The sequence below is a fragment of the Drosophila virilis genome, unplaced genomic scaffold, assembly GCF_030788295.1.
Source record: "Drosophila virilis strain 15010-1051.87 unplaced genomic scaffold, Dvir_AGI_RSII-ME tig00002555, whole genome shotgun sequence".
NCBI lineage: Eukaryota > Metazoa > Arthropoda > Insecta > Diptera > Drosophilidae > Drosophila > Drosophila virilis.
In genome coordinates this window covers 20,121-44,414 of record NW_027212937.1, presented here as the reverse complement: position 1 = coordinate 44,414, position 24,294 = coordinate 20,121, and the positions used below count along the sequence as shown (strand labels likewise).

General features: G+C 45.4%; 1 protein-coding gene across 1 annotated transcript; it reads left to right on the top strand.

The window, feature by feature from the left end:
• The first annotated feature begins 942 nt into the window (after positions 1 to 942).
• LOC138911746 (uncharacterized) lies at positions 943 to 23,485 on the top strand. Its single transcript, XM_070211128.1, has 18 exons — positions 943 to 1,384; positions 1,850 to 2,163; positions 2,794 to 3,240; positions 4,262 to 5,452; positions 7,152 to 7,470; positions 7,936 to 8,249; positions 8,880 to 9,323; positions 10,174 to 11,391; positions 13,096 to 13,414; positions 13,880 to 14,193; positions 14,824 to 15,270; positions 16,292 to 16,493; positions 16,659 to 17,296; positions 18,996 to 19,314; positions 19,780 to 20,093; positions 20,724 to 21,167; positions 22,189 to 22,810; positions 23,463 to 23,485. The coding sequence occupies exons 1-18, from the start codon at positions 943 to 945 to the stop codon at positions 23,483 to 23,485; spliced, it is 8,331 nt and encodes a 2,776-aa protein (XP_070067229.1).
• Positions 23,486 to 24,294: the final 809 nt, after the last annotated feature.

Genomic DNA, 24,294 nt, shown 5'->3' with positions numbered 1-24,294 from the left:
AAATTGTTAAATTTAAAATTCTTGTCCACTTACATGTCTTTAGCGTGCCCAATTGATACTTATGTTATTCTTGCCATTCACACGACAGCATTGCCAGCTGATCGTGCATAAATTTCCCCCAGCGAACTGACCTACGACAATAATGTTAATCGAACAGAGTCTGTTATGTTATGTTATGTTCAAATGTAGGTCAGTCGAGATTAAATGTTAAATGTATCTCCCCCGTCATGTCGCTCTCCACCTTGCAAACTGGAGATCGTTGCATAGTTTTAAGTGCTCCCATAAATGTTCTAAAATTTCTGTTTGCAAAACTATATGTAGAAATGAGCAACAATAAAAATCTCTCTGTGGCGGTCGTGGCGAGCGGACGTGTTTGCGGACAGCGCCCGGTCGGCCAACCAGACGAACAACTAAAAAAAAATTATACAAGTGCCTTTATTTCTGCCAGTAAATTAAAATTAAATTAAATAAAATAAAATAAATAAAATAAAATGCTTGTGCCAAACAATTTAAATAATAAAGTTTAAACAAATAAACTGCCAATCAGCATTTTTAAATGCTAAAAATAAACTCAAAAAAAAAAAAAAAAAAAAAAATTATTAAATTAAAGCCACAATGGAGAGAAAAAAAGTGAAAAACCAACAAAATAAAGTATTCTAACTATTTAAATACGGCCAATCAGCATTTTTAAATGCTAAACAATAAAATAAAATAAATAAATAAAATTAAATATATAAAACCTAACTTGTGTGCTGTATATATACTTATATATAGCAGAGCAGCAACATATTGTTAATTCTATTAACAAAAGAAGCCATCACAGACGAGATACCTGACGACAGCGAGGGAAAACTACGCCAAAAAAAACTCATAAATATATACATAATGATATGTATATAAGGCAAAAAAGGGCAAGTACATAGACAAGTAAATAAGGAAAAAATGCGCGAAAAGGCGGCGTCCAAGCCGGCGGCCATTGCTGCATCCAAAGCTACAAAAGCTATAGCCCCCCCCCATACCCCGGCACCTGTTGCTGAAAATGTCGCCATTGGCGCACCAATACAGCTGCAGCTGCAGCATCAGCAGCAGCAGCTTACAGCTCAACACCAGCAACGGCACCAGCTACCCAAGCAGCAGCAACAACACCAACACCAGCTGAAACGGAGAAAGCCGAAGCCGAAGCACAAGAGAGCGCCAATGCTCTCTACGGCTCAGTCGCTGTCGGCGCTTGCGTCGGCAGAAGCGCCAATCGAGCGTTTGAGTGTCGACAGCAGAGCGGCATCGAACACGAGCAAATTCAGCAGCAGCAGCAGCTATGAACGTAGTGAGAGCGATCATGGCAACATGTTTGTCTCGAGCTGCGAACAAAATGTTGAGAGCGACAGTATGGGGCTACAGCAACATGTTGTTAGAGCGCAAGTTCATAGCAACATGCTTGCTGATAGCCCAACCAATTCTGACTCAGAAATTATCTGTGTCACACATAGCCAGGAAATGGAGGAAATTAATAAAAATAATGCCGATGCTGCTCCATCGGCTAGTCAATTAATTCCTAATAATTATGCGGGAATGATGCCAGCTGAAATTATGCAAGTTTCAGAAAATGAACTGGAGGCGAGTGGGCAACAATCGCTGCCAATAAATGAGGATATGTTGGGTACTAGAATCTGTGGATCACCCAAAGCCAATACGGTCATTAAACGACCTATTAAGCGCAAAATTTCACCAACTATGCCAGCGAATAAGAGTGACAAGCGTGCACTACTATTAGCATACGCTGAGTATATTACGAACGCAGACAGTGTCAGGGATACTCCTTCGTATTCTGATTTCTTTAAATCAAATACAGCCAATAAAGTATCCGACAATCTGTCAAGCGACAATAATATACCAGCAGCCAAAGCTAGAAAGAGCACGCAGTCAAATAATGGCACGAATGTTGGCAAAACTAACAATGCTACATTCGTTGCTAACGACAACAACAACGAGGACAGTGATGACATTGACATCATGGAAGTTGAAGATGAGGCAACAGATTGCAATCCAAATGTAATCTCTGGCCAGACAATGCAGCTGAATCTAGCTCAACGGGTCAAGGTGCCCACCATATACCTGCCCAATATTGATGATATTCAAAGAATTATCAAAGATATCTCAAATAATGTGGGTGCTAATAAGTTTGCTACTAAAAGTACGCAGACAGGTGGTGTGAGAGTGCAATGTGCGGACATTGAGGCATACAATGCAACAATTGCGTTGCTTGATGCCTCTAATGTTCACCGGCACACCCATCAAATGCGCAATGAGCGCGGATTTAGAATCATTATTCGCCATTTACACCACACTACTCCATGCGACTGGGTACGCATGGAATTGCGAAGATTGGGGCATGAGGTTAGGTATGTGGGCGTGATAAAACAACGCTTCACTGCCAAACCGATCAATACGTTCGAAATTGAGCTAGTAAAAAATGAGAACAACACTAAGATACTGGAATTGAAACAACTTGGCAGCCAGGAAATCAAAGTGGAGAGGCAGCGGAAGCGCACTGATCCTGTTCAGTGCCACCGTTGCCAGGCATACGGGCATAGTAAAAACTATTGCCGACGACCATTTGTATGCCTTAAATGCGGACAAGGACACCCGACCACGACATGCTCCAAGGCAAGAGGCGAGCCTTCAAAGTGCGCCAATTGTCAGGGCCAGCATGTAGCCAATTATAAAGGCTGCAAAGCTTTTAAAGATGAGCGAGCTAGGCTATCAGCAAACCGGGCACGAGTCATGCCCATCCAGCACGAGCACAAGCAGCCATCAGTCAATAAGCGTCAACATGGAACGCAAAACGTGGCGTCCAATCAGGACCGTGAACAACATCAGCAGCAGAAGAACCAGAAGATGCAAAGCAACATTGCCAACTCGACGATGACTTATAGTCAGGTGACCAGCGGGCGAGTCAATACAGGTCGGATGCATAATCCGGCCATGCAACACCTCCTAAAGTTCCAGAAGAAGCTTCAGATGGAACAAGAGGAAGAGCGCCAGAAAAATCAAACAGGAGCAGCGAATGCTTCAAACACAACAGGCGCTAGTCATCACCAGCAGCAGCAGCAGCAGCAAAAGCAACATAAAAATAAGCAACGACAACAAAAAGAAAGCCAAGTGCCGGTCAATAATGCAGCCATTGATGCTTTAAATAACAACATGGCTGCAATTATGCAAATGACCACGAAATTGGACCAAGTAGTTGAACTACTTTTGAAAATAGTGGCCAAAAATAAAATTAATGCATATCCTGCAACCAAATTGCACGGAACAGCCACTAGGACGCTAGCTAGTTTAACGGCTAGTAGCTCCTCAGACGCCAATGATACTCGAAATGAGTAATACAAGAGACACTATGATAAACGGCCAGCGAGTGAGGGAGTACACAAAAAACTCTCGGAACAAACAAACAGTCACTAATTTAGAAACAGGCAGAGCCGCAACCTATCCCCTAAAACAAGGTAATCGGCTACCTGCGTTTAACTTTGCAAACATCGACAATTATGCCAATGATCAACAACTGGCTATCGGCCAGCCCACTAATAAGGCGAATATTAAAAAACGCTATCAAGAATATACAGAATCTATCGACGAAATAAACAATCATATATATAATGATATGCAAGCTGCCTTGGAGTTTGAATTTAATTTCAACTCTGAGGATGCAATCGAATTTTTAAATGAATTATTTACTCATAATCAACATGATACTCCCCCACGCAGCCGTAGCCAAAAAGGCAAATCATATGTCAAACAATATAGAGGGCACACGCTGCTACGCGCACCTATAGCGCGTAGTAAAAATAAATATAGCGTGCCCAAAACTAATTGGCAGTCTACTCAGGTGTCCAACTTAGAATGGACACCAAAAGATAACAAAGTTCAACTACCAACTACTCAACAGACACTCATGCACAATGTGCAACAAAATCAACTGACTGATGACCTAGAAATTGACAATCTGCAGCCAGCTGACCCACTAGTCGAACATATCTTCAACGTCTTGGAGAAAAAACTTGTACGGGACGTAGATAATACGGACCCGCACGAAAAACTTATGCTTGAGAACCTGTTGCAGGGTATGATGCAACTAGGTAATAATTACGAAGCCAAGCAACCACTAACTGACAGCGAACACTGTCGGACAGAACAATACAAACTGACAAATTCGGACTCGACCACGGACATAAACTCTAATTCAAATCTGAATACATTCCAGACTTCACTTACCCAATATTGGCCTATCCAGCGGCCGGAAGGGCATCCACAGCACCAGCAACTCCATTCGGCGAAGCAGCAGCCGACGGCATCCACCACGCCCTTATTTGGGCACCAGCAGCAGCCGCAAAATCCGCAGCCTCTCCTATGGGGACAGCAGAACCAGCAGCGATGGCCAATTGGAGCCTCCAGTGCCGCCTATGGTCACCAGCAGCAGCCGCAAAATCCGCAGCCTCACCTATGGGGGCAGCAGAACCAGCAGCGCTGGTCAATTGGAGCCTCCAGTGCCGCCTATGGTCACCAGCAGCAGCCGCAAAATCCTCAGTCCGTGCTATGGGGACAGCCGAGCATGCAGCAACAGCCGACGGCATCCACCACGCCCTCCTCTGGGCACCAGCAGCAGCCGCAAAATCTGCAGCCTCGTCTATGGGGGCAGCAAGCACAGCAGCGGTGGTCTATAGGAGCCTCCAATGCCTCCTATGGATACCAGCAGCAGCCGCAAAATCCTCAGTCCGTGCTATGGGGACAGCCGAGCATGCAGCAACAGCCGACGGCATCCACCACGCCCTCATTTGGGCACCAGCAGCAGCCGCAAAATCTGCAGCCTCGTCCATGGGAGCAGCAAGAACAGCAGCGATGGTCAATACGAGCCTCCAGTGCCGCCTATGGACACCAGGAGCAGCCGCAAAATCCTCGGTCCGTCCTATGGGGACATCTGAGCACGCAGCAACAGCCGACGGCATCCACCACGCCCTCATTTGGGCACCAGCAGCAGCCGCAAAATCTGCAGCCTCGTCTATGGGGGCAGCAAGCACAGCAGCGATGGTCAATAGGAGCCTCCAATGCCTCCTATGGTCACCAGCAACGCCCGCCAAATCTGCAGCCGAACGTGCAACAGCAGCCGACGGCAGCCGCCACGCCCACCTTCGGGCTCAAGCACGAGGCTCAAAATGCACAATCTGTACCTGAGTACAGGCAGACACAACAGCATCAGTCGACGGCGTCTTCACTGGACTCCCTTGGCACTAAAAAGCAGCCCCTTATTGATCATCCAGTCCTTAAGGGGCAGCAGCTTCTCCAGCAATGGGACATTGTGGTCAAAACGGCCTCCCTTGGCCAGACGCAGCGACCCCAAATTGAGCAGAATGCCCAGCCGGGCATGCATCTGCACAACACGCACCGCACGACGGTGGTCACTACGGCAAATAAATGCCACCAAATCCAGCTGAAAATGGCGCAAACTGCCAAATTGGAGCGGCGACGAAGATGCAGGCGAAGGATGACTACCCAGAGGCCATCTATCCAGCCCAGCAGACGCCGTACCTGCAAGCAATGCAAAAATCTTAAAATATGCAAATTGCAAAAAATGCCATGTATCCACTTACCTGCACAAATGGACCAGCGAATGCGTCAGCGGCCTGCTCAGCACACACGGAAGCCGGCGAAACGTCATCCACTCGACGCCGAGTGGCCAGACACAGCGCCACCCGTACGTGCAAAAATGATGCAGCGCAGGCTGCATATCACTCCGCCCTCGGGCAAAAACAGGCGCGATAACACGGCGATCCGCTATCCATGCATCCTGGGTGTGTGGATGGTGCTGCTCATTGCCAGTCATCCGCTCCAGCAGCTGAAGATATGCCCTTCCAAAGCGATGCAACTTCCAGCAGATGTAGCGGCAGCCATCACGCAATGCAAATTGCAAATTTATGCGACAATAAGTCGGCCAGGTACCCGGTGGAGGCCAATTGTCCACCGCAAGGCCAGAGGCAGGCGGCCAGCGCATCGTAAGGCGGTGCGATATAAAATAAATTAATTAATTAGATTATTTAGCCATAAAATTGTTAAAATTTAAATTTTTGTCCACTCACATGTACTTAGCGTGCCCAATTGATACTTATGTTATTCTTGCCATTCACACGACAGCATTGCCAACTGATCGTGCATAAATTTCCCCCAGCGAACTGACCTACGACAATAATGTTAATCGAACAGAGTCTGTTATGTTATGTTATGTTCAAATGTAGGTCAGTCGAGATTAAATGTTAAATGTATCTCCCCCGCCATGTCCCTCTCCACCTTGCAAACTGGAGATCGTTGCATAGTTTTAAGTGCTCCCATAAATGTTCTAAAATTTCTGTTTGCAAAACTATATGTAGAAATGAGCAACAATAAAAATCTCTCTGTGGCGGTCGTGGCGAGCGGACGTGTTTGCGGACAGCGCCCGGTCGGCCAACCAGACGAACAACTAAAAAAAAAAACTTTTACAAGTGTCTTTATTTCTGCCAGTAAATTAAAATTAAATTAAATAAAATAAAATGCTTGTGCCAATCAATTTAAAATAATAAAGTTTAAACAAATAAACTGCCAATCAGCATTTTTAAATGCTAAAAATAAACTCAACAAAAAAAAAAAAAAAAATTTATTAAATAAAGCCACAATGGAGTGAAAAAGTGAAAAACTAATAAAATAAAGTATTCTAACTATTTAAATACGGCCAATCAGCATTTTTAAATGCTAAACAATAAAATAAATAAATAAATAAAATTAAATATATAAAACCTAACTTGTGTGCTGTATATATACTTATATACAGCAGAGCAGCAACATATTGTTAATTCTATTAACAAAAGAAGCCATCACAGACGAGATACCTGACGACAGCGAGGGAAAACTACGCCAAAAAAAAAAAAACTCATAAATATATACATAATGATATGTATATAAGGCAAAAAGGGCAAGTACATAGACAAGTAAATAAGGAAAAAATGCGCGAAAAGGCGGCGTCCAAGCCGGCGGCCATTGCTGCATCCAAAGCTACAAAAGCTATAGCCCCCCCCCATACCCCGGCACCTGTTGCTGAAAATGTCGCCATTGGCGCACCAATACAGCTGCAGCTGCAGCATCAGCAGCAGCAGCTTACAGCTCAACACCAGCAACGGCACCAGCTACCCAAGCAGCAGCAACAACATCAACGCCAGCTGAAACGGAGAAAGCCGAAGCCGAAGCACAAGAGAGCGCCAATGCTCTCTACGGCTCAGTCGCTGTCGGCGCTTGCGTCGGCAGAGGCGCCAATCGAGCGTTTGAGTGTCGGCAGCAGAGCGGCATCGAACACGAGCAAATTCAGCAGCAGCAGCAGCTATGAACGTAGTGAGAGCGATCATGGCAACATGTTCGTCTCGAGCTGCGAACAAAATGTTGAGAGCGACAGTATGGGGCTACAGCAACATGTTGTTAGAGCGCAAGTTCATAGCAACATGCTTGCTGATAGCCCAACCAATTCTGACTCAGAAATTATCTGTGTCACACATAGCCAGGAAATGAAGGAAATTAATAAAAATAATGCCGATGCTGCTCCATCGACTAGTCAATTAATTCCTAATAATTATGCGGGAATGATGCCAGCTGAAATTATGCAAGTTTCAGAAAATGAACTAGAGGCGAGTGGGCAACAATCGCTGCCAATAAATGAGGATATGTTGGGTACTAGAATCTGTGGATCACCCAAAGCCAATACGGTCATTAAACGACCTATTAAGCGCAAATTCTCACCAACTATGCCAGCGAATAAGAGTGACAAGCGTGCACTACTATTAGCATACGCTGAGTATATTACGAACGCAGACAGTGTCAGGGATACTCCTTCGTATTCTGATTTCTTTAAATCAAATACAGCCAATAAAGTATCGGACTATCTGTCAAGCGACAATAATATACCAGCAGCCAAAGCTAGAAAGAGCACGCAGACAAATAATGGCACGAATGTTGGCAAAACTAACAATGCTACATTCGTTGCTAACGACAACAACAACGAGGACAGTGATGACATTGACATCATGGAAGTTGAAGATGAGGCAACAGATTGCAATCCAAATGTAATCTCTGGTCAGACAATGCAGCTGAATCTAGCTCAACGGGTCAAGGTGCCCACCATATACCTGCCCAATATTGATGATATTCAAAGAATTATCAAAGATATCTCAAATAATGTGGGTGCTAATAAGTTTGCTACTAAAAGTACGCAGACAGGTGGTGTGAGAGTGCAATGTGCGGACATTGAGGCATACAATGCAACAATTGCGTTGCTTGATGCCTCTAATGTTCACCGGCACACCCATCAAATGCGCAATGAGCGCGGATTTAGAATCATTATTCGCCATTTACACCACACAACTCCATGCGACTGGGTACGCATGGAATTGCGAAGATTGGGGCATGAGGTTAGGTATGTGGGCGTGATAAAACAACGCTTCACTGCCAAACCGATCAATACGTTCGAAATTGAGCTAGTAAAAAATGAGAACAACACTAAGATACTGGAATTGAAACAACTTGGCAGCCAGGAAATCAAAGTGGAGAGGCAGCGGAAGCGCACTGATCCTGTTCAGTGCCACCGTTGCCAGGCATACGGGCATAGTAAAAACTATTGCCGACGACCATTTGTATGCCTTAAATGCGGACAAGGACACCCGACCACGACATGCTCCAAGGCAAGAGGCGAGCCTTCAAAGTGCGCCAATTGTCAGGGCCAGCATGTAGCCAATTATAAAGGCAGCAAAGCTTTTAAAGATGAGCGAGCTAGGCTATCAGCAAACCGGGCACGAGTCATGCCCATCCAGCACGAGCACAAGCAGCCATCAGTCAATAAGCGTCAACATGGAACGCAAAACGTGGCGTCCAATCAGGACCGTGAACAACATCAGCAGCAGAAGAACCAGAAGATGCAAAGCAACATTGCCAACTCGACGATGACTTATAGTCAGGTGACCAGCGGGCGAGTCAATACAGGTCGGATGCATAATCCGGCCATGCAACACCTCCTAAAGTTCCAGAAGAAACTTCAGATGGAACAAGAGGAAAAGCGCCAGAAAAATCAAACAGGAGCAGCGAATGCTTCAAACACAACAGGCGCTAGTCATCATCAGCAGCAGCAGCAGCAAAAGCAACAGAAAAACAAGCAACGGCAACAAAAAGAAAGCCAAGAGCCGGTCAATAATGCAGCCATTGATGCTTTAAATAGCAACATGGCTGCAATTATGCAAATGACCACGAAATTGGACCAAGTAGTTGAACTACTTTTGAAAATAGTGGCCAAAAATAATATAAATGCATATCCTGCAACCAAATTGCACGGAACAGCCACTAGGACGCTAGCTAGTTTAACGGCTAGTAGCTCCTCAGACGCCAATGATACTCGAAATGAGTAAAAAAAGTAATATGCTGAGATACGGCCATAGAGTGAAGGAGCTTACAACAAACTCTCGAAACATACAATTCATTAAAAATTCAGAATATAGCAGATTTACTCCAAATCGGATAACTGCATTCAATATTGATAAAATCAGCGAAAAATTCATATACTCAAAAATGGCTTTTAGCCGTACTATAGATAAGGCGACTATAATAAAATGCCTATTATCGGACCCAGAAGCTATCTGTTTACTAAGCAAATGCGTCAGTCATGACATTCAAGCAGCCTTGGAAAGCTATTTTAATTTTAGCACCAAGGATGCTATCGAAACTACAAATTACTTACTAGAGTATTCTACTGAATATGTTTCTCCTCCACTCAGCCGTAGCCAAAAAGGCAACTCAAATGCTAAATATTACAGAGGGCACACGCTGCTACGCGCATCAATAGCGCGTAGTAAAAACAAACACAGCGTGCCCAAAAATTCCAAGCATGATACTCAGATGGATAACTTAAAGTTGCCATCTGAAAATAATTCAAAAGTAGTACAATTACCTTCTACCCAACAGACATCAATGCACTCTGTGCAACACAAACTGCTGACTGACAAAGTACCGCAGCCACCAACACTTACTCACCTCAAACAGACAATAACAAACAAACTGACAACACTGGACACAAACACGGACTGTTATGATATTCAAAATTTTATTAAATTGCAGAACAATCCCACTAGAGATCAGCCCACTCCGCCGCCTACATGGCAGCAGCAGAAGCATCTCCAACTCCAATACATATGCCAGCCCATGCACTGGGCTCAGCATCAGCAGCATAAGCAGCTCTCTGCTGAGCATAATATGAGCATCGGGCTGCAACATCATCCACTAGTCCAGCAAACTGCCATCTGGGGGCATCAGAACCAGCAACAGTGGTCGACATTGGCCAAAAATGACCAGAAATTGCAGCAGCCTGACCTTTGGGGACACCAGCTGCAGCGACAATGGTCTATGGTGGCCCAAACGGACTCCATGGGCCAACAGAAGAATCAGCCAATACAGCTGCACCAATACATAGGCGTGCAGCCACAAAAAAATCGATTGACGGTCACCAAGACAGCCTCTACAGACTGTCAACCATATCCGCCAATCCAACTGCACGCCTACGTACCAGAGCAGCTACAGAAGCTATGGTCGACGGTGGACATACCGGATTCATTTGGCCAGCAACAGCAGCTCCAAACACAATTGCCTCACCTGCAGCCTTCTCCAATGGAGCAACAGCTCCCGCAGCTACAGCCGATGGCATCCATCATGCCCTCCTCTGGGCACCAGCAGCAGCCGCAAAATCCGCAGCCTCTCCTATGGGAGCAGCAGAACCAGCAGCGATGGTCAATAGGAGCCTCCAGTGCCGCCTATGGTCACCAGCAGCAGCCGCAAAATCCTCGGTCCGTCCTATGGGAACAGCTGCGCACGCAGCAACAGCCGACGGCATCCACTACGCCCTTATTTGGGCACCTGCAACGCCCGCTAAATCCGCAGCCTGTCCTTATGGGGCAGCAAGCACAGCAGCGATGGTCAATAGGAGCCTCCAATGCCTCCTATGGTCACCAGCAACGCCCGCCAAATCTGCAGCCGAACGTGCAACAGCAGCCGACGGCAGCCGCCACGCCCACCTTCGGGCTCAAGCACGAGGCTCAAAATGCACAATCTGTACCTGAGTACAGGCAGACACAACAGCATCAGTCGACGGCGTCCTCACTGGACTCCCTTGGCACTAAAAAGCAGCCCCTTATTGATCATCCAGTCCTTAAGGGGAAGCAGCTTCTCCAGCAATGGGACATTGTGGTCAAAACGGCCTCCCTTGGCCAGACGCAGCGACTCCAAATTGAGCAGAATGCCCAGCCGGGCATGCATCTGCACAACACGCACCGCACGACGGTGGTCACTACGGCAAATAAATGCCACCAAATCCAGCTGAAAATGGCGCAAACTGCCAAATTGGAGCGGCGACGAAGATGCAGGCGAAGGATGACTACCCAGAGGCCATCTATCCAGCCCACCAGACGCCGTACCTGCAAGCAATGCAAAAATCTTAAAATATGCAAATTGCAAAAAATGCCATGTATCCACTTACCTGCACAAATGGACCAGCGAATGCGTCAGCGGCCTGCTCAGCACAAACGGAAGCCGGCGAAACGTCATCCACTCGACGCCGAGTGGCCAGACACAGCGCCACCCGTACGTGCAAAAATGATGCAGCGCAGGCTGCATATCACTCCGCCCTCGGGCAAAAACAGGCGCGATAACACGGCGATCCGCTATCCATGCATCCTGGGTGTGTGGATGGTGTTGCTCATTGCCAGACATCCGCTCCAGCAGCTGAAGTTATGCCCTTCCAAAGCGATGCAACTTCCAGCAGATGTAGCGGCAGCCATCACGCAATGCAAATTGCAAATTTATGCGACAATAAGTCGGCCAGGTACCAGGTGGAGGCCAATTGTCCACCGCAAGGCCAGAGGCAGGCGGCCAGCGCATCGTAAGGCGGTGCGATATAAAATAAATTAATTAATTAGATTATTTAGCCATAAAATTGTTAAATTTAAAATTCTTGTCCACTCACATGTACTTAGCGTGCCCATTTGTTTCTTATGTTATTCTTGCCATTCACACGACAGCATTGCCAGCTGATCGTGCATAAATTTCCCCCAGCGAACTGACCTACGACAATAATGTTAATCGAGCAGAGTCTGTTATGTTATGTTATGTCCAAATGTAGGTCAGTCGAGATTAAATGTTAAATGTATCTCCCCCGTCATGTCGCTCTCCACCTTGCAAACTGGAGATCGTTGCATAGTTTTAAGTGCTCCCATGAATGTTCTAAAATTTCTGTTTGCAAAACTATATGTAGAAATGAGCAACAATAAAAATCTCTCTGTGGCGGTCGTGGCGAGCGGACGTGTTTGCGGACAGCGCCCGGTCGGCCAACCAGACGAACAACTAAAAAAATTCTTACAAGTGCCTTTATTTCTGCCAGTAAATTAAAATTAAATTAAATAAAATAAAATAAATAAAATAAAATGCTTGTGCCAAACAATTAAAAATAATAAAGTTTAAACAAATAAACTGCCAATCAGCATTTTTAAATGCTAAAAATAAACTCAACAAAAAAAAAAAAAATTATTAAATTAAAGCCACAATGGAGAGAAAAAGTGAAAAACTAATAAAATAAAGTATTCTAATAAATTAAATACGGCCAATCAGCATTTTTAAATGCTAAACAATAAAATAAATAAATAAATAAAATTAAATATATAAAACCTAACCTGTGTGCTGTACATATACTTATATACAGCAGAGCAGCAACATATTGTTAATTCTATTAACAAAAGAAGCCATCACAGACGAGATACCTGACGACAGCGAGGGAAAACTACGCCAAAAAAAAAACTCATAAATATATACATAATGATATGTATATAAGGCAAAAAAGGGCAAGTACATAGACAAGTAAATAAGGAAAAAATGCGCGAAAAGGCGGCGTCCAAGCCGGCGGCCATTGCTGCATCCAAAGCTACAAAAGCTATAGCCCCCCCCCATACCCCGGCACCTGTTGCTGAAAATGTCGCCATTGGCGCACCAATACAGCTGCAGCTGCAGCATCAGCAGCAGCAGCTTACAGCTCAACACCAGCAACGGCACCAGCTACCCAAGCAGCAGCAACAACATCAACGCCAGCTGAAACGGAGAAAGCCGAAGCCGAAGCACAAGAGAGCGCCAATGCTCTCTACGGCTCAGTCGCTGTCGGCGCTTGCGTCGGCAGAAGCGCCAATCGAGCGTTTGAGTGTCGGCAGCAGAGCGGCATCGAACATGAGCAAATTCAGCAGCAGCAGCAGCTATGAACGTAGTGAGAGCGATCATGGCAACATGTTCGTCTCGAGCTGCGAACAAAATGTTGAGAGCGACAGTATTGGGCTACAGCAACATGTTGTTAGAGCGCAAGTTCATAGCAACATGCTTGCTGATAGCCCAACCAATTCTGACTCAGAAATTATCTGTGTCACACATAGCCAGGAAATGAAGGAAATTAATAAAAATAATGCCGATGCTGCTCCATCGACTAGTCAATTAATTCCTAATAATTATGCGGGAATGATGCCAGCTGAAATTATGCAAGTTTCAGAAAATGAACTAGAGGCGAGTGGGCAACAATCGCTGCCAATAAATGAGGATATGTTGGGTACTAGAATCTGTGGATCACCCAAAGCCAATACGGTCATTAAACGACCTATTAAGCGCAAATTCTCACCAACTATGCCAGCGAATAAGAGTGACAAGCGTGCACTATTATTAGCATACGCTGAGTATATTACGAACGCAGACAGTGTCAGGGATACTCCTTCGTATTCTGATTTCTTTAAATCAAATACAGCCAATAAAGTATCCGACAATCTGTCAAGCGACAATAATATACCAGCAGCCAAAGCTAGAAAGAGCACGCAGACAAATAATGGCACGAATGTTGGCAAAACTAACAATGCTACATTCGTTGCTAACGACAACAACAACGAGGACAGTGATGACATTGACATCATGGAAGTTGAAGACGAGGCAACAGATTGCAATCCAAATGTAATCTCTGGCCAGACAATGCAGCTGAATCTAGCTCAACGGGTCAAGGTGCCCACCATATACCTGCCCAATATTGATGATATTCAAAGAATTATCAAAGATATCTCAAATAATGTGGGTGCTAATAAGTTTGCTACTAAAAGTACGCAGACAGGTGGTGTGAGAGTGCAATGTGCGGACATTGAGGCATACAATGCAACAATTGCGTTGCTTGATGCCTCTAATGTTCACCGGCACACCCATCAAATGCGCAATGAGCGCGGATTTAGAATAATTATTCGCCATTTACACCACACAACTCCATGCGACTGGGTACGCATGGAATTGCGAAGATTGGGGCATGAGGTTAGGTATGTGGGCGTGATAAAACAACGCTTCACTGCCAAACCGATCAATACGTTCGAAATTGAGCTAGTGAAAAACGAGAACAACACTAAGATACTGGAACTGAAACAACTTGGCAGCCAGGAAATCAAAGTGGAGAGGCAGCGGAAGCGCACTGATCCTGTTCAGTGCCACCGTTGCCAGGCATACGGGCATAGTAAAAACTATTGCCGACGACCATTTGTATGCCTTAAATGCGGGCAAGGACATCCGACCACGACATGCTCCAAGACAAGAGGCGAGCCTTCAAAGTGCGCCAATTGTCAGGGCCAGCATGTAGCTAATTATAAAGGCTGCAAAGCTTTTAAAGATGAGCGAGCTAGGCTATCAGCAAACCGGGCACGAGTCATGCCCATCCAGCACGAGCACAAGCAGCCATCAGTCAATAAGCGTCAACATGGAACGCAAAACGTGGTGTCCAACCAGGACCGTGAACAACATCAGCAGCAGAAGAACCAGAAGATGCAAAGAAACGTTGCCAACTCGACGATGACTTATAGTCAGGTGACCAGCGGGCGAGACAATACTGGTCGGATGCATAATCCGGCCATGCAACACCTACTCAAGTTTCAGAAGAAGCTTCAGATGGAACAAGAGGAAGAGCGCCAGAAAAATCAAACAGGAGCAGCGAATGCTTCAAACACAACAGGCGCTAGTCATCACCAGCAGCAGCAGCAGCAGCAAAAGCAACATAAAAATAAGCAACGGCAACAAAAAGAAAGCCAAGTGCCGGTCAATAATGCAGCCATTGATGCTTTAAATAACAACATGGCTGCAATTATGCAAATGACCACGAAATTGGACCAAGTAGTTGAACTACTTTTGAAAATAGTGGCCAAAAATAAAATTAATGCATATCCTGCAACCAAATTGCACGGAACAGCCACTAGGACGCTAGCTAGTTTAACGGCTAGTAGCTCCTCAGACGCCAATGATACTCGAAATGAGTAATACAAGAGACACTATGATAAACGGCCAGCGAGTGAGGGAGTACACAAAAAACTCTCGGAACAAACAAACAGTCACTAATTTAGAAACAGGCAGAGCCGCAACCTATCCCCTAAAACAAGGTAATCGGCTACCTGCGTTTAACTTTGCAAACATCGACAATTATGCCAATGATCAACAACTGGCTATCGGCCAGCCCACTAATAAGGCGAATATTAAAAAACGCTATCTAGAATATACAGAATCTATCGACGAAATAAACAATCATATATATAATGATATGCAAGCAGCCTTGGAGTTTGAATTTAATTTCAACTCCGAGGATGCAATCGAATTTTTAAATGAATTATTTACTCATAATCAACATGATACTCCCCCACGCAGCCGTAGCCAAAAAGGCAAATCATATGTCAAACAATATAGAGGGCACACGCTGCTACGCGCACCTATAGCGCGTAGTAAAAATAAATATAGCGTGCCCAAAACTAATTGGCAGTCTACTCAGGTGTCCAACTTAGAATGGACACCAAAAGACAACAAAGTTCAACTACCAACTACTCAACAGACACTCATGCACAATGTGCAACAAAATCAACTGACTGATGACCTAGAAATTGACAATCTGCAGCCAGCTGACCCACTAGTCGAACATATCTTCAACGTCTTGGAGAAAAAACTTGTACGGGACGTAGATAATACGGACCCGCACGAAAAACTTATGCTTGAGAACCTGTTGCAGGGTATGATGCAACTAGGTAACAATTACGAAGCCAAGCAACCACTAACTGACAGCGAACACTGTCGGACAGAACAATACAAACTGACAAATTCGGACTCGACCACGGACATAAACTCTAATTCAAATCTGAATACATTCCAGACTTCACTTACCCAATATTGGCCTATCCAGCGGCCTGAAGGGCATCCACAGCACCAGCAACTCCATTCGGCGAAGCAGCAGCCGACGGCATCCACCACGCCCTTATTTGGGCATCAGCAGCAGCCGCAAAATCCGCAGCCTCGTCCATGGGAGCAGCAAGAACAGCAGCGATGGTCAATAGGAGCCTCCAGTGCCGCCTATGGTCACCAGCAGCAGCCGCAAAATCCGCATCCTCTCCTATGGGAGCAGCAAGAACAGCAGCGATGGTCAATTGGAGCCTCCAGTGCCGCCTATGGTCACCAGCAGCAGCCGCAAAATCTGCAGCCTCGTCCATGGGAGCAGCAAGAACAGCAGCGATGGTCAATAGGAGCCTCCAGTGCCGCCTATGGTCACCAGCAGCAGCCGCAAAATCTGCAGCCCCTCCTATGGGAGCAGCAGAACCAGCAGCAAAGGTCAATACGAGCCTCCAGTGCCGCCTATGGACACCAGGAGCAGCCGCAAAATCCTCGGTCCGTCCTATGGGGACATCTGAGCACGCAGCAACAGCCGACGGCATCCACCACGCCCTCATTTGGGCACCAGCAGCAGCCGCAAAATCTGCAGCCTCGTCTATGGGGGCAGCAAGCACAGCAGCGATGGTCAATAGGAGCCTCCAATGCCTCCTATGGTCACCAGCAACGCCCGCCAAATCTGCAGCCGAACGTGCAACAGCAGCCGACGGCAGCCGCCACGCCCACCTTCGGGCTCAAGCACGAGGCTCAAAATGCACAATCTGTACCTGAGTACAGGCAGACACAACAGCATCAGTCGACGGCGTCTTCACTGGACTCCCTTGGCACTAAAAAGCAGCCCCTTATTGATCATCCAGTCCTTAAGGGGCAGCAGCTTCTCCAGCAATGGGACATTGTGGTCAAAACGGCCTCCCTTGGCCAGACGCAGCGACTCCAAATTGAGCAGAATGCCCAGCCGGGCATGCATCTGCACAACACGCACCGCACGATGGTGGTCACTACGGCAAATAAATGCCACCAAATCCAGCTGAAAATGGCACAAACTGCCAAATTGGAGCGGCGACGAAGATGCAGGCGAAGGATGACTACCCAGAGGCCATCTATCCAGCCCAGCAGACGCCGTACCTGCAAGCAATGCAAAAATCTTAAAATATGCAAATTGCAAAAAATGCCATGTATCCACTTACCTGCACAAATGGACCAGCGAACGCGTCAGCGGCCTGCTCAGCACACACGGAAGCCGGCGAAACGTCATCCACTCGACGCCGAGTGGCCAGACACAGCGCCACCCGTACGTGCAAAAATGATGCAGCGCAGGCTGCATATCACTCCGCCCTCGGGCAAAAACAGGCGCGATAACACGGCGATCCGCTATCCATGCATCCTGGGTGTGTGGATGGTGTTGCTCATTGCCAGTCATCCGCTCCAGCAGCTGAAGTTATGCCCTTCCAAAGCGATGCAACTTCCAACAGAGGTAGCGGCAGCCATCACGCAATGCAAATTGCAAATTTATGCGACAATAAGTCGGCCAGGTACCAGGTGGAAGCCAATTGTCCACCGCAAGGCCAGAGGCAGGCGGCCAGCGCATCGTAAGGCGGTGCGATATAAAATAAATTAATTAATTAGATTATTTAGCCATAAAATTGTTAAATTTAAAATTCTTGTCCACTCACATGTACTTAGCGTGCCCATTTGTTTCTTATGTTATTCTTGCCATTCACACGACAGCATTGCCAACTGATCGTGCATAAATTTCCCCCAGCGAACTGACCTACGACAATAATGTTAATCGAACAGAGTCTGTTATGTTATGTTATGTTTAAATGTAGGTCAGTCGAGATTAAATGTTAAATGTATCTCCCCCGTCATGTCGCTCTCCACCTTGCAAACTGGAGAACGTTGCATAGTTTTAAGTGCTCCCATAAATGTTCTAAAATTTCTGTTTGCAAAACTATATGTAGAAATGAGCAACAATAAAAATCTCTCTGTGGCGGTCGTGGCGAGCGGACGTGTTTGCGGACAGCGCCCGGTCGGCCAACCAGACGAACAACTAAAAAATTTTTTACAAGTGCCTTTATTTCTGCCAGTAAATTAAAATTAAATTAAATAAAATAAAATAAATAAAATAAAATGCTGGTGCCAAACAATTTAAATAATAAAGTTTAAACAAATAAACTGCCAATCAGCATTTTTAAATGCTAAAAATAAACTCAAAAAAAAAAAAAATTTAAATAAAAGCCACAATGGAGAGAAAAAGTCAAAAACTAATAAAATAAAGTATTCTAACAAATTAAATACGGCCAATCAGCATTTTTAAATGCTAAACAATAAAATAAAATAAATAAATAAAACCAAATATATAAAACCTAACTTGTGTGCTGTATATATACTTATATACAGCAGAGCAGCAACATATTGTTAATTCCATTAACAAAAGAAGCCATCACAGACGAGATACCTGACGACAGCGAGGGAAAACTACGCCAAAAAAAAAACTCATAAATATATACATAATGATATGTATATAAGGCAAAAAGGGCAAGTACATAGACAAGTAAATAAGGAAAAAAATGCGCGAAAAGGCGGCGTCCAAGCCGGCGGCCATTGCTGCATCCAAAGCTACAAAAGCTATAGCCCCCCCCCATACCCCGGCACCTGTTGCTGAAAATGTCGCCATTGGCGCACCAATACAGCTGCAGCTGCAGCATCAGCAGCAGCAGCTTACAGCTCAACACCAGCAACGGCACCAGCTACCCAAGCAGCAGCAACAACACCAACACCAGCTGAAACGGAGAAAGCCGAAGCCGAAGCACAAGAGAGCGCCAATGCTCTCTACGGCTCAGTCGCTGTCGACGCTTGCGTCGGCAGAAGCGCCAATCGAGCGTTTGAGTGTCGGCAGCAGAGCGGCATCGAACACGAGCAAATTCAGCAGCAGCAGCAGCTATGAACGTAGTGAGAGCGATCATGGCAACATGTTCGTCTCGAGCTGCGAACAAAATGTTGAGAGCGACAGTATGGGGCTACAGCAACATGTTGTTAGAGCGCAAGTTCATAGCAACATGCTTGCTGATAGCCCAACCAATTCTGACTCAGAAATTATCTGTGTCACACATAGCCAGGAAATGGAGGAAATTAATAAAAATAATGCCGATGCTACTCCATCGGCTAGTCAATTAATTCCTAATAATTATGCGGGAATGATGCCAGCTGAAATTATGCAAGTTTCAGAAAATGAACTGGAGGCGAGTGGGCAACAATCGCTGCCAATAAATGAGGATATGTTGGGTACTAGAATCTGTGGATCACCCAAAGCCAATACGGTCATTAAACGACCTATTAAGCGCAAATTCTCACCAACTATGCCAGCGAATAAGAGTGACAAGCGTGCACTACTATTAGCATACGCTGAGTATATTACGAACGCAGACAGTGTCAGGGATACTCCTTCGTATTCTGATTTCTTTAAATCAAATACAGCCAATAAAGTGTCGGACAATCTGTCAAGCGACAATAATATACCAGCAGCCAAAGCTAGAAAGAGCACGCAGACAAATAATGGCACGAGTGTTGGCATAACTAACAATGCTACATTCGTTGCTAACGACAACAACAACGAGGACAGTGATGACATTGACATCATGGAAGTTGAAGACGAGGCAACAGATTGCAATCCAAATGTAATCTCTGGCCAGACAATGCAGCTGAATCTAGCTCAACGGGTCAAGGTGCCCACCATATACCTGCCCAATATTGATGATATTCAAAGAATTATCAAAGATATCTCAAATAATGTGGGTGCTAATAAGTTTGCTACTAAAAGTACGCAGACAGGTGGTGTGAGAGTGCAATGTGCGGACATTGAGGCATACAATGCAACAATTGCGTTGCTTGATGCCTCTAATGTTCACCGGCACACCCATCAAATGCGCAATGAGCGCGGATTTAGAATCATTATTCGCCATTTACACCACACAACTCCATGCGACTGGGTACGCATGGAATTGCGAAGATTGGGGCATGAGGTTAGGTATGTGGGCGTGATAAAACAACGCTTCACTGCCAAACCGATCAATACGTTCGAAATTGAGCTAGTAAAAAATGAGAACAACACTAAGATACTGGAATTGAAACAACTTGGCAGCCAGGAAATCAAAGTGGAGAGGCAGCGGAAGCGCACTGATCCTGTTCAGTGCCACCGTTGCCAGGCATACGGGCATAGTAAAAACTATTGCCGACGACCATTTGTATGCCTTAAATGCGGACAAGGACACCCGACCACGACATGCTCCAAGACAAGAGGCGAGCCTTCAAAGTGCGCCAATTGTCAGGGCCAGCATGTAGCCAATTATAAAGGCTGCAAAGCTTTTAAAGATGAGCGAGCTAGGCTATCAGCAAACCGGGCACGAGTCATGCCCATCCAGCACGAGCACAAGCAGCCATCAGTCAATAAGCGTCAACATGGAACGCAAAACGTGGTGTCCAATCAGGACCGACAACAACATCAGCAGCAGAAGAACCAGAAGATGCAAAGCAACATTGCCAACTCGACGATGACTTATAGTCAGGTGACCAGCGGGCGAGTCAATACAGGTCGGATGCATAATCCGGCCATGCAACACCTACTCAAGTTTCAGAAGAAGTTTCAGATGGAACAAGAGGAAAAGCGCCAGAAAAATCAAACAGGAGCAGCGAATGCTTCAAACACAACAGGCGCTAGTCATCATCAGCAGCAGCAGCAGCAAAAGCAACAGGAAAATAAGCAACGGCAACAAAAAGAAAGCCAAGAGCCGGTCAATAATGCAGCCATTGATGCTTTAAATAGCAACATGGCTGCAATTATGCAAATGACCACGAAATTGGACCAAGTAGTTGAACTACTTTTGAAAATAGTGGCCAAAAATAAAATTAATGCATATCCTGCAACCAAATTGCACGGAACAGCCACTAGGACGCTAGCTAGTTTAACGGCTAGTAGCTCCTCAGACGCCAATGATACTCGAAATGAGTAATACAAGAGACACTATGATAAACGGCCAGCGAGTGAGGGAGTACACAAAAAACTCTCGGAACAAACAAACAGTCACTAATTTAGAAACAGGCAGAGCCGCAACCTATCCCTTAAAACAAGGTAATCGGCTACCTGCGTTTAACTTTGCAAACATCGGCAATTATGCCAATGATCAACAACTGGCTATCGGCCAGCCCACTAATAAGGCGAATATTAAAAAACGCTATCTAGAATATACAGAATCTATCGACGAAATAAACAATCATATATATAATGATATGCAAGCAGCCTTGGAGTTTGAATTTGATTTCAACTCTGAGGATGCAATCGAATTTTTAAATGAATTATTTACTCATAATCAACATGATACTCCCCCACGCAGCCGTAGCCAAAAAGGCAAATCATATGTCAAACAATATAGAGGGCACACGCTGCTACGCGCACCTATAGCGCGTAGTAAAAATAAATATAGCGTGCCCAAAACTAATTGGCAGTCTACTCAGGTGTCCAACTTAGAATGGACACCAAAAGACAACAAAGTTCAACTACCAACTACTCAACAGACACTCATGCACAATGTGCAACAAAATCAACTGACTGATGACCTAGAAATTGACAATCTGCAGCCAGCTGACCCACTAGTCGAACATATCTTCAACGTCTTGGAGAAAAAACTTGTACGGGACGTAGATAATACGGACCCGCACGAAAAACTTATGCTTGAGAACCTGTTGCAGGGTATGATGCAACTAGGTAATAATTACGAAGCCAAGCAACCACTAACTGGCAGCGAGCACTGTCGGACAGAACAATACAAACTGACAAATTCGGACTCGACCACGGACATAAACTCTAATTCAAATCTGAATACATTCCAGACTTCACTTACCCAATATTGGCCTATCCAGCGGCCTGAAGGGCATCCACAGCACCAGCAACTCCATTCGGCGAAACAGCAGCCGACGGCATCCACCACGCCCTTATTTGGGCACCAGCAGCAGCCGCAAAATCTGCAGCCTCGTCTATGGGGGCAGCAAGCACAGCAGCGATGGTCAATAGGAGCCTACAATGCCTCCTATGGTCACCAGCAACGCCCGCCAAATCTGCAGCCGAACGTGCAACAGCAGCCGACGGCAGCCGCCACGCCCACCTTCGGGCTCAAGCACGAGGCTCAAAATGCACAATCTGTACCTGAGTACAGGCAGACACAACAGCATCAGTCGACGGCGTCTTCACTGGACTCCCTTGGCACTAAAAAGCAGCCCCTTATTGATCATCCAGTCCTTAAGGGGCAGCAGCTTCTCCAGCAATGGGACATTGTGGTCAAAACGGCCTCCCTTGGCCAGACGCAGCGACTCCAAATTGAGCAGAATGCCCAGCCGGGCATGCATCTGCACAACACGCACCGCACGACGGTGGTCACTACGGCAAATAAATGCCACCAAATCCAGCTGAAAATGGCACAAACTGCCAAATTGGAGAGGCGACGAAGATGCAGGCGTAGGATGACTACCCAGAGGACATCTATCCAGCCCAGCAGACGCCGTACCTGCAAGCAATGCAAAAATCTTAAAATATGCAAATTGCAAAAAATGCCATGCATCCACTTACCTGCACAAATGGACCAGCGAATGCGTCAGCGGCCTGCTCAGCACACACGGAAGCCGGCGAAACGTCATCCACTCGACGCCGAGTGGCCAGACACAGCGCCACCCGTACGTGCAAAAATGATGCAGCGCAGGCTGCAAATCACTCCGCCCTCGGGCAAAAACAGGCGCGATAACACGGCGATCCGCTATCCATGCATCCTGGGTGTGTGGATGGTGTTGCTCATTGCCAGTCATCCGCTCCAGCAGCTGAAGTTATGCCCTTCCAAAGCGATGCAACTTCCAACAGAGGTAGCGGCAGCCATCACGCAATGCAAATTGTAAATTTATGCGACAATAAGCCGGCCAGGTACCAGGTGGAGGCCAATTGTCCACCGCAAGGCCAGAGGCAGGCGGCCAGCGCATCGTAAGGCGGTGCGATACAAAATAAATTAATCAATTAGATTATTTAGCCATAAAATTGTTAAAATTTAAATTTTTGTCCACTCACATGTACTTAGCGTGCCCAATTGATACTTATGTTATTCTTGCCATTCACACGACAGCATTGCCAACTGATCGTGCATAAATTTCCCCCAGCGAACTGACCTACGACAATAATGTTAATCGAACAGAGTCTGTTATGTTATGTTATGTTCAAATGTAGGTCAGTCGAGATTAAATGTTAAATGTATCTCCCCCGTCATGTCGCTCTCCACCTTGCAAACTGGAGATCGTTGCATAGTTTTAAGTGCTCCCATAAATGTTCTAAAATTTCTGTTTGCAAAACTATATGTAGAAATGAGCAACAATAAAAATCTCTCTGTGGCGGTCGTGGCGAGCGGACGTGTTTGCGGACAGCGCCCGGTCGGCCAACCAGACGAACAACTAAAAAAATTCTTACAAGTGCCTTTATTTCTGCCAGTAAATTAAAATTAAATTAAATAAAATAAAATAAATAAAATAAAATGCTGGTGCCAAACAATTTAAATAATAAAGTTTAAACAAATAAACTGCCAATCAGCATTTTTAAATGCTAAAAATAAACTCAAAAAAAAAAAAAATTTAAATAAAAGCCACAATGGAGAGAAAAAGTCAAAAACTAATAAAATAAAGTATTCTAACAAATTAAATACGGCCAATCAGCATTTTTAAATGCTAAACAATAAAATAAAATAAATAAATAAAACCAAATATATAAAACCTAACTTGTGTGCTGTATATATACTTATATACAGCAGAGCAGCAACATATTGTTAATTCCATTAACAAAAGAAGCCATCACAGACGAGATACCTGACGACAGCGAGGGAAAACTACGCCAAAAAAAACTCATAAATATATACATAATGATATGTATATAAGGCAAAAAAGGGCAAGTACATAGACAAGTAAATA